A 12271-nucleotide genomic window follows, 5' to 3' on the forward strand; every position below is an offset into this window, starting at 1 on the left:
ACAGTTCTTAAAAGGCAGAGGCTAGAATTGAAATCCATATTTCCTGTTGGGGTAGAGATATTTTCTAGAACTGTTATTTTAATTTTAAAACATGTTAACATTTTAAAAATACAAAGTAATAATAGAACTTGTTAACATTTAAACATAATTCTGCAAAGTCCCCATAAGTAAAACAGGTCAAAGATCAGCTGATCTAACTGAGGATGAGGGTTCAGGTGTTCTTCCCTTTTCTCAGCTTCCCCTGTAGCCTCTAAAAGTATTTGATGGTATATGGAATCTGGTATAAAAATCATTGCCAGAAACCATTATATCTCTGAGTTGAATTTACCATTTCTTTCTTTTGGCGGGGTGGGGAGGGTCTTTATTAAAAATACTATTGAGGGGCGCCTGGATAGCTCAGTCGGTAAGATGTCTGACTCTAGGTTTTGGCTCAGGTCATGATCTCACAGGTAATGGAATCAAGCCCACACTGGGCTCTGTTTGGGGAGTCTGCTTGAAATTCTCTCCTTCTGCCCCACCTGCTCACTGTCTTACTCCTTCAAATAAATAAGTACATCTTTTTTTTTTTTTAATCGATACTGAGATTAAAAATATGATATACTTGTAGTTGAAGAGCACTTCTACAAATCTATCTTAGGTAAAACCAAAAAATTTATCTTCAGTGACTACCTAAAACATATTTATATGCACACAAAATAAATATACAGGGAGATGTGTGTTTGTAATTTGATACATTTTAGGTCTTGTCTTGATTCCTTCAATTTATCTGAGTCCCGCAGAGTTTTTTTTCCACAGATTCTACAATATATACATTAAAAACTGGAAGTTCATTCATCTAGTATTTATTGAACACCACCCATGTATGAGTTAGAGAACTTTCCAAATTCATTGATTTTGACGTTTTATATTTTTGATACCAAGTCTGCTATTTTTAATAAACTGATAAATTACATTTACAAATTACCTGTAGGTGTTCTTAAATTAGGTGTAGGATGAATAAAGTATTTATGATTTATTTATATTTTAAAACATATATCAGATATTTTAGAAGTCTTTCCAAAGAGTGTTTTCAGTCTTATTTCCTCTGGGAAAATGAAACAGATGGCAGTTTTTTTAATCTTAAAAATATCATAGGAGAATGGATAAACACATTGGTATGTTGATACAATGAAATACTATACTGTGAACAGCAATAAGAAAAATAAATGGATTGTGGCTACATGTCTCAACATGAATTCATCTGAAAAACATTGAAGGTGGAGAAAGCAAGTCAGATATGCATTCAGTATTATTTCATTTACATGAAGTTTGAAAAGCATATAAAATCAAAGTATGTGTTGTTTCAAGATATATTTGTATATGTATGTGGTAAGAAAGGAAATGAAATAGACTATAAAACTTTTCCTATGAAGGAGAGGAGGAAAATAGGATTGAGGGTCACTCTGGCTATCAGAGGTACTAGTAATATTTCTTGAGCTGACTTGGAGTTCTTAGCTTTTTTTAAAAAAATTCTATCTTTATAGCTTACAAATACATAAATAGTCTTTATGCATTCAGTATTAAAATCTAAAATGTTTGGAACAATTCATTAAAAGAATGAAGGATACTGACACAAAAAGATTGACAGGAAAATATATTAGTAATCTGTAGAACAAGATACATAGTTTGATTTGTTCCTATAAAAGGAAAACAGTGTTTTATATTAAGTGTGTTTTTAAAACAATAAAAATGTGAGTATAGATAAACAGCAGGACAAATGTTTTTGGAATAGATCCTCATTGGGGACGCCTGGGTGGTTGAGCATCTGCCTTCAGCTTGGGTTGTGATCCTGGGGTCCTGGGATCGAGTCCCACATCAGCTCCCCACAGGAACCTGCTTCTCCCTCTGCCTGTGTCTCTGCCTCTCTGTGTCTCTCATGAATAAATAAATAAAAAGAATAGATCCTCATTTATGTATAATAAATTCAGAATAGTAGAATAATTTTAAAAAGGAAGCATTATTTAGTGGTAACATTTTGGAAATACAAAGCTAATATTCTAGCAGATTTTCTATCATATCCCAAAATAAACTAGATAAATTCGAGTGAAATATCAAATTATAGTCAGTTGAAACAGTAGAAACAGTAGAAAACAGTAGAAAAATCTATTCTCGATATAAAGAGAAACAGTTTTATAATCAGTAAAACCACAAAGTTTCTTTCTTTCTCATATATTTTTTCTTCCTGAGCATTTTCATGTGTTTTTCAAGTTATTACTTCTGTAATACTCTTGAAGAGTATTTTTCTAGCATATGTCAAAAGGCTGAAAATGTCCCTACTCTTTGATTTAGAAATTTGATATACTGGTATATTCATGATGTTAAATAAAATTCCTATTCTTTCCATCTCCCCTCTAAAAGCAGCTAACCAAACTAAAAACCTGGATATTTGAGCAACAATTATCAGAAATATGATAATTTTAACAGCGTGAAAATATTTTAAAATACTTTGTGAAAAGACACAGTATGGAATATATACTTACAGCTGTGGAGGGAAAATGACTATATAAAAAGGTAGCCTGGAACACAGAAAAATGAAAACATGAGTTAAGGAAGAAGGATTGTTGGCTAAAGTTTTTTTGTTGGTTTGGTAATTTTAATGGAATGTTTAATTAAAAAAAAAATAAAGAGAAATGTAAAGTCCAGGTAATCCTATTAAAAAATTTGCTTTGTACTGTGACATGTTTTGACATTACTGAATTGTTAGGGCTTTAGAGTGTCTACCCTGGGAAATGCATGATATTTGAATATGGAAAATTGCTTCAAAGGCCAGTTATTACTTCTTTATTTTATCATGAGCTGCTCTCTCTATTCACTTTTAAAAATGTCTTTATCACAGATAGGATTGCCATGGTATTGCTGAGTTTTTTTAACCATTGTATTGAACCTTTCCAACTAGTGAATTTGAAATTTTCCTCAAACAATATGGCTATTTCCTTTAAAAAATTTTCCCCATATTTTGGTATGTCAGGTAACAGAGATCCTGTTAACAGTCAAATAATACTGTTTAAATGAGACTTAACAGTAATAAATACTTTGTTTTTAGGAAAGAACTGGAAAAACTACGAAAGGATTTGGAAGAGGAGAAGGCAATGAGAAGTAATCTAGAGGTAACTCATTTCTCCTAACATTGAGATTTTAGCCAGCGTAAACTAAATGTGTTTTTCCATCCCAGCTAGGTGATTGGCTTCACTAAAAATTATGCTCTCCTACTTAAGTTGGACACTCCCTACTGCATGGTAGCCATTTAATTAATCTCTTGTTGACTCCCTGTCACATTCCATTCATTCATGTAGCAAACATTTTTTGTGCATAGCTCTCTTAGGCAATGTGTGAGAGGCAAAAGGTACACATTTATAAATAAAACAAACATGGTCCTGGCCTTGTTAAGAGTGGTAGTTCTAGATCTTTTGCACTCAGCATTGCTTTCTTGAGCTACTTCTTTTTTCCATAATTAAACTTTTTTCTTTTTAATTATTTTTTATTTCTTATAATTTTTTGTCTGGAGACAAAAGTGGTGGAGGTGAGGTGGTAATGGGATGGGTGTAGATTTGTTGACTTCTTTTATCTGAACATTTACTGAACATTTACTTTATAACTACAATGTCATCATCTTCATTCTCTGCTGATGACTGCCAATTTCACTTATTTTATCTTCCTTAACTTTTTTTCCATCCTCACTGACGTTGGTCTTCATTTGTATTCTTATTTTCTGCATATTTCAGAGGAAGTGTTTCCTGCCTTTTTTCAGAATCTGTTTCCCATTCTATATTTAAGTATCTCATTCACCTCCCTGTTTTTACCTTGCTTTATTCCTTACCCTATTTCTCTTGTTAGCATTGTGAAACAGAAAGAACATGTGACTTGGTTAAAAACAACAACAACAACAACAACAACAAAACCCACCTTGAGCCCCTCTTCTGACTTATACTTGTGACTTTCAGCTCTAAACTATATGTCAGTTAGGTTTGGCACCTTCTGTACATTATCTTAGTAGACACACATAACAACTTGTAAGGATTATTGTTCCTATTTTAAGGATGAGGAAACTAGGGTTTAGAGTGATTACATCACCAGTGGAGCTGACCTTTAACAGAAACAGCCAGACTTCAGGAACCGCTTTCAGTGATTAAGTTATACTGTTTGAACTTGAGGGAGTCACTTAACTGCCTTTTAGCTTTAGTAGTTAGTTGTGATAATATATGTGAAGGTCTTTGGTAAATTATCCAAACTACCATTTTTACCCTTAACATCTGACATATCCTATCCCCTTTATTGGCACTTACCCTTTTCCCATGAAAATATTCAATATTTCTCCTTTTTCAAAAAACAAAGCCCCTTTCAGATCCAGCTGCCCTCTTGATCTACTGTAGTTTTCGCTTTTCATTTGAGGCTCATTTATTGCAAAACAACCCCAAAAAAGTATACGTTTGCGGTCTCTAATTCTTCATGTTTAATTCAGTTGTTAACTTCTTACATGTTACATTTACTGAAGGCAACTCCAGTGACTTCACAGTTTCTGTAGTGTTTCACATTTTTAAATCCATTGCCACTTTTTCTGTCCTGGTTTATGTGATCCTGCATTCTTTTGTCTGAAATGCTCCTTCAGAACTGCCGTTGGCCCTTCTCTCTCTGCATCTCTTCACTCTTTTCCTACCTATGCCCTTAAGTATCTTGATTAGCTCTCTGTGGCTCTCCCATCTGAATCTGATTCCTCTTTTCCCAGTTTCTGCTGTTTCCAGCTGCTAGTCTTCCCTGGATGTTCCACTGTCAACTTAGAACTAGCATGTCTTTTACATTTGTCATCTTCCTTTCCTGCTCTTCTGATTTTTCTGTTTCTGCTGATTGCTTCATTACCTTTCAAGTCTTATAGACATGGTACTTCCAGTCTAATTCCCTTCGCTTTCAGGCCTGTTAGCTTTACTCCCTCACCTTTATTTCTTTGTTCCCTAGTATTTCTGTCCTTCTCCCATGCTCTTTATTTTCTAATTAACTGTTTAAGTTTCTCTCATTCTTAGCTCAAATTAATCTTTCCTTCGTACTTTCAAGAACTTTCTGCTACTTACTGAACAAAGTTCAGACTTCTCAACTTAGCATGTTAGGACTTTTATGTCTTGGTCCTAGTTTATCTTTCATTGCTTGCTTGGTGATGCTCAGTTGTCCCTCTCAGTTAATTTGTCTGGATTTTTGCTCTTTATTTTCTGGAATTTTCCTTTTATTTCATCTCATGCATAAGTTCTATAGATTCTCAAAGCTTACCTTCAACAGTCACCTTCAGTAAGTTAGTACTCATCTTCCTCTGATTTAAAAGTAATTTTGTCTTCCAAATTCATGTCCTTTAGTTTTGAAAAGGAAAAATAATTTTCTGTCTTACCACTGTGACGTTATATACTTATTTTTGCCCATCTTCTAGACTTTAAGACTGTTCAGGGAATGGCTCTGTTTTATCTTTGTCCATAGCTCCAAGCAAGGTGCTATATACATATTAGATAGCTAATAAATTTTTGTTAAATCAAAGAATACATGTTAAAAATGTCTTAAACTCCCAGTGTTGTAACACAGTAGAAATTCAGAAATTAAAAACAAAGTTTCTTGGTTTTTATTCCTTGTATTTCCTACATGTACATATTCATATTTATAAAGTCATATAAGCAAGTGGGACTAATAGTGTTAAATTTCTATATGTGATGTAATTTGTCACAAAAATCATGATGAAGAGTCAAATGAATTACTTCTTTTTTGAAGAATTTCATTTGATTCAGTTTTTTAGCAAAATCTAGTTACTTAGCCTCACACTAATTTGTATTATAATTTTTGCCTAATGGGGAAAGTTTGACCCTTGTATTTATTAAAAGCACACTTAATAAGACATTAGAGTTCTAAGGTCATACATTTAAAGAAATTATATTAAAGATTGAAAGTAGTACTTTGAACTGTGAAGTTAACATATAGTATTAAATTATACTGAGGAATGATAAAAGGACTAAGATGAACAATGAACATAAAAATGCTAGATGAGAAATTCTAGCAATAAAAATATTTGCTTGATATCTAAATTTATGTGACAGCAGTCTATAAGGAGTATTTTTTTTTATAAGGAGTATTATTGATTGAGTGCAGAGTTATTCTTTGTGTATCCTACTCCTCCTTTCACCAATGTTTCCTACCCCCTCACACACAAATTTTCTTTGCATCCTCGCTCATTGAAATTGGTATAGTTGGTTTATGTCTTTGGAACAGAGATAATAATAGCACATCATGCTGAAGATTAGAGGTATTTTGTCTCCATCCAGGCTGAAGACCAAAACTTGTCTCAAACCAGTGCTACTAAGATGTTTACTTAATCATCATATTAGCCGAAGAATAATATCAGGAAAGATCCTAGAATTAACAAACCATTGTTGAATAGTTAGAATCCCTAAGGAGATTGTGTACTGAAATTATACATTTTGACTGTGGCAAAGTGCTTATCATTTACTAATGAATTATTTGTCAGAGTTTAGCCATAGCATGTATTACTTATATGCAACGTTGGGGACAGGGATGATACTGTCAGGAGAAGGTAAGGCCTAAATATTTGTGAAAAGTCAGAGGTAATCAAAACCTTAAATAATTGGAAAAAGTAGAAACCTGGGCTTCAGAGCTTTAGACCTGATCAGTGCAAGTTGTGTACCACTTGCTAATGTGGCACACTTGGCATGGTATTTAATCTTGTGCTTCAACATCATGATTTGTAATATGTCAGAGTTAAATGACCATAATTATTGTGATATATTGAATTTTCCTAGTGCTCTTAAGTTTCTTAAATTGTGAATGTCTGTTAAGTGAAGGTGGAAGTATTCTTCTGCCTAAAGGTGGAAGTATTTCCAACATATTGAGTAGATCTTAGATATATTCCTGGGTTTTAAATATAATTTAATCTAGAACATACTATTTATAGATGAGGAAATTGAGACCAAGTGAGGCTAAAGGATTTGCCAATTTCACGTAAGTAGTAAATAAAGCATAGAACTAAACTGGTCCTTCATTATTATTATTTTTACAGTTCTGTACTGCCCCCCCCACCCTTGTTTAATTACAGGTACTTGTACATTTCTTAATTTGGTTTCAAGGATTCTCTTGTTCTTTGAAGAGCTGATTTTCTTACAGTATGTTCTCAGATAGTCCCGTTACTTAACATTGTTCTGGCCGAAACAGTTGTAGTTGCTGTTTTGTCATTGTTTCTTGCCATTTAGGAACTTGTATTATGAGGTGTTCTTCTGTTAAACTTTCCCTATATTGATCACACCCTTGGAAGTTGGATTTTAGGATGGAAATCAATCTGGAGGCTTCAAAGTATGATTGGATCTTAATGACATAGGATAAAATAAAGAAACTTGACTAAAGATATTTTATCTATTGTCAACTTATGTTTTGTATCATAGGTGGAAATCGAGAAGCTGAAAAAGGCAGTCCTGTCGTCTTGAAATGGCATGGCCCTGTATTTTTAGGGTTCCAGGGATTCAGAAGCAACACTATGAACTTCAACTGACTTATTACTTAAAAATAACAAATGCTGATGTCCTGATAAAGAAATATGAGTATTTGAACTATAATCTATAGAAAAGTAGGGAGAGGGTGGATTTTTTTTATATATATATTTTGTTTTGCCAATATGAAAAAAAAGAGGCCTTATTTCTTATGTGCTGGAATTGCAAACTTTTTTTTTTTTTTTAGTTTGCTTGAAAATACTACTGAATCTGTATAAAAAGGAAAGTTCACAATAGTTTTTTTATTGAAACTTGTAGTATTATTTTTAAAGAGATCTATACTATAAATATGGTGATATCTTTACAAATAATCTGTAACATATACTATTTGAGAGGGACAAATTAGCTTTATAGTAACTATAGCCACTACTTTTCCCATAATACATAAGGGATATAAACTTTGTATATATATATTTTTTACTTTTAGCTTCTTACCCAGGATTACACTGTTGTGCCTGTTTGTTTGCAGTGCTGTTTATACTCTGGGTGATGAAATAGGAGTTTACTCTAGCTATAAACCAGATTACTCACCCAAGCATATAGTAATAACTAATGAAACAATCAAAACAATTTCTTTGACTTTTAGAATATTTTATATTGCTTGCACTATAGGATTCATAAAAGGAATTTAGTTAAAATGGATTGTTAACTATATTTGGGAAAATATGAGCTATATTTTAAATTCATTAGGTCTGAGAAACTAAAAATGTCAATTTAACCCTTAACTTGTGCCTAGAAACAACAGCACATATAATATGCAAACACCAGCCTTATTGCTGTACTTTACTGCTTGTTTTACAGGCTCAGATATTACTCATTTTGTGATCTTGTGAGTTAGTTCCTCATGTTCCTCTTTCTGATTTTTAATAATGGTAATATGAGAAGAACAAAATTCAGAACATGCAGAACTTGGGTGTGAGGTTTCATACTTTGACAAATTATTATTATGTAAATACTCAGGTTTTACAATGTGTAATTTACTTCAAAGACCAAACTAATTGGTGGAGATATTTTAGGCTGTCATTTAGGTATCAGAGTGTTAGTATATCATAAAACATAACAGTACAGCTTATTTAAAACCAAATATAGTTGACCATATTCAAAATACATTTTCATAAGATGGATGAATTAGTTTCTTCAGAGTCACTTATGAACAGTTGAACGTTTTAAAAGTTATTATCTATAGATAATATGTCTTAAAATATATGGGTTTATATTAAAAATAGAAAAATTGACTTTTCATTTGCAAAAAAATTAGATTTTAAGTTTTATTATAGCAAAGACTTTCAGATGCCACCTGTCATGCTTCCATTTGTTGTTATTTTAAACCACCAAATCAATGTTTTCCTTTAAGTTTTAATCTTATATACTGAAATCTGTGTTAATGAAATTTTACCATGTTGTCTCATATAAAAGAGAACTGAAGTAGAAAATAATAGAAATTCCAGTCATTACTTAATGTTAAATCACAACTTACATTATTAGTGCTTTTGGGGAAACCTGATTGTGCATTGAGCGTGTACATTTTAACTCTTTAAAGTCTGGGCTTTTCTGATGAGGTCACTACTCAACAAAATTGTTAATTCCTGTTTTAATATTTTTAAATGACTTTTGTTGAATGATTTCCTTCTTGCTAAAAAAGTTAGGTTTTACTTTCTTTTAATGAAAGTCCTTAGAAATAAAAACATTGTATCCTAGCAATCATTCTCTAGCTTTCTGGCTGGAGTGACCCCTCCTCACCCTGTTAATGGGGTGAGGGAAGTTTCCAGCAGATTTCAGGGTGTTCTTAAAGTTTTTCTTGGTCATTTTTCTCACCAGTGCATAAAATGAAGGTGGTCATGAATGCCAACATACATTTAAAGTATCTGCTTTGTATGTTCCTCAGTCAGAATGGAAAATTAAAGTTTTGTGGCTCTATTTTCTGTCCTTGACCAAAAAGTAAAGTTCTTAAAGCCAAACTCAAAGGGAAAAAATGATTACTTCAATCTAGCAATTTACTGGTATTTGCTCTTGATATGGAAATTTTGTTTTTATTCATAAAGTTCATATCACAAAATGGTACATAATGATAATAGCCTTTACTGGGAGATAAATCATTGTTTTTTCTTTTTTTCTATAAGTGAGTATAAATGACAGACTAGAGATGAACAGCATGGAATCTGTCATTGCCAAATTATTAGCGAATGTATTTTTCAGGTTTGCTATTCTTTGAAACACATAATATTACTAATTTTCCTACTTGTATTTCAATATTGGGAGTATTTGTGTGTGTGCTTGTGTGTGACCACTGAGATTTAGTGGTTTGGTCTTACTATAAAGCTGTTACCTCTTTACAAAATTTAAGCCTGAAGATAGGAAGAGAATGGGGGTTCTCTTTTTTATGCTTCTTACTGTGATCACAGGAAAAAAAAAAAACCCAAGTGCTCTCTTGATTTGTTGGTAAACATTTTATGCTTGCATTTAAACTTGAAATGTATGAAGAGAATAAGACAATCAGTTAAAATCATAAATGAAAACATTAAAAATGTAATGGCCTTGTTTTGCTGTAGCAATAAAATGACCAAGTGCAATGACTTGATTTAATAAAATCATCTTTTAAAAGTTGCTGCTATGAATATTTTTAGCCATAAAACTTTACCCTTGTTTTAGCCTGACTTGCCTTCAGTAACTATTATGTAATGCAGTTGGTATTGTGGTATTCTAACATTCCAAAAAAATAATAATATATATGTGGGGAAACTCAAAATAGTATACTTCACTGACTTGTTTACAGGTGCTGTAAAAAAGCATGCTTCTCCCTCAAAAAAAAAAAAAAATAAAGAATAGTATTGCCAGTTGTGTTGGTCTTTATTGGTTATTTTTCATTAACATCATATGTTTATTGCAGAGTAAGATGGAAATTTTATTACTTTGTTTCATTTGGAAAACTCAATGTAAATAGTAAAATGAAAGCATTAAAAGTTCTAGACCTATATGACTTTTACCGAACCTTTGTGAGTCTGTTTTTCCCCTGGAACTCTAAGATGATAATTTCTACGTCACTGATTTTATGGGGGAATTTGAAATGATTTATATAAAGTATGTTATAGAGCGGATTTTTTTGAAAGTGGAAGCTTCTATTGTACTCTTCTCAAAAGCTTCTTTCAGTGATAAATACGATGTAGATAAGATTAAACGAATTTTTGAGTTTTTGAGTACAGCATCTCAATACAAAAAGCACTGGTCTCAGCATAGGGAGTACTCTCTGTTAGAGTCTATCATCTGGAAAAAGCTTATTTGGAAGAACAGATCTTAATAGAGCATAAAGAGATGGAAACAATCCAGAAGGATTTTAAAACCGATTTCAGTCATTGCCTAAATCCCAGCTATCTATCCACTGCATGATTCCTTAGGCATAAACTTACACTTAAATTTTTTTTGGTTTCTGATTTCACACCTGGAAGTCCTGGTAAATAAAAAACAAGAGTCCACAAGATATCAAGGCCCATGTATTCTTGCTGAAAATATGCCACATACACAATTTTAGGCTTTTTAGAAATCTACTAGAAGATCTGAATCATAGAAAAGGAATAAGACACCAGAATGACGTAATAAAGGGAAACAAATGTGGCAAGTCATTTAAAAATTTAGTTTGAAAATTTCTACATGCTTGGTACTGGCCTTGATAAACTCTAGGTATAAATTAAGCCTTACAGGCACAGGATAGTGAAGTTTTGGATTATAGAACTTGTATTTTCTTACTATTATTGATGTGGGAAACTAAAGCAGAAGGAAGTGGAGATAAAATTAAATGTCCTTATAACCTGCAGCCCATTGACAAATACCTGAGGCAGGCAGAGTATAATGTTCCTCCAGGAAGCTCCCAACTGTCTTCATGCCTTGCTAGAGGGAAAAACAACCTTGGTTGACAATTCCAAGGCCTCTGGTATCCTGTAAGTCTTCTTTAGCATATGAAAATCCTTTTGAAACTTCCCTAATCTTGATTTTCCCCAATCTCAAAGTATATAATCAGTTGTTCCTCACAATCCTGGGGCAGCAGCTTCTCCCCACTCCTCCTGTCTCTGTGCTTTAATAAAACCACATTTTGCACCAAATATGGCTCAGGAATACTTTCGTGACTGTGGACTCCGGAACCTCAACCAAAATTCCAAAACTACATCATTGTTTTTTGGATTAGAGATTTTTAGTATTTAAAGGGACATTGAAGGACCGTTGGACATTGTAATCCCTGTGCAGGTGTGCATACTTTTATATGAAGTACAATTTGCAGATTTAGTCTTATTCGAGGAAATAAAAGCAGTTTAACTCAAATGAAACCTATTTGGCCTTATCTGCCAATTTAGATTTAGAGAGTAAAAAAAAAAAAAGAGAGATTTAGAGAGTAGACTGGGTCTTGGCGTTAAAGTTTGTTTCTGAATCCTAAACACTTGCTTTTATTTTGCCACTAACACCTGTGTTGTGAATATGCTTGTATATAAGGAAAATAAATTTAAAAATAGGTGTCAATATTTTTTGTATAGAGCTAATAATCTTTTCTATCAAAGAAGGTGTTATGTTTTTCATTTTGCAACTATTGGGTGGTATTCTTTCCTATCAGGTTTTAAGTGTTTTCTATTAGCTACATTTCAGTTCCTAAAAAATTGTGTGAATAAAGTTATTAAAAGTAAAACTTATTTTTAAAAAATGTACTAACTTAATTCTTCAAT

General features: G+C 32.5%; 1 protein-coding gene across 3 annotated transcripts in view; it reads left to right on the plus strand.

The window, feature by feature from the left end:
* LOC112641699 (CD2 associated protein) overlaps window positions 1-10399 on the plus strand; it is a 144532-nt gene extending 134133 nt beyond the window's left edge. For all 3 annotated transcript variants that reach the window (XM_049092144.1, XM_025418976.3, XM_049092145.1), the window contains 2 exons: window positions 3083-3146; window positions 7461-10399. In XM_049092144.1, the coding sequence (XP_048948101.1) occupies window positions 3083-3146; window positions 7461-7502 (106 nt within the window). In that variant the 3' untranslated portion in view covers window positions 7503-10399. The remainder of the gene's footprint in view (window positions 1-3082; window positions 3147-7460) is intronic.
* The last annotated feature ends 1872 nt before the right edge of the window (window positions 10400-12271 follow it).

The sequence above is a fragment of the Canis lupus genome, chromosome 12, assembly GCF_003254725.2.
Source record: "Canis lupus dingo isolate Sandy chromosome 12, ASM325472v2, whole genome shotgun sequence".
Taxonomy (NCBI): Eukaryota; Metazoa; Chordata; class Mammalia; order Carnivora; family Canidae; genus Canis; species Canis lupus.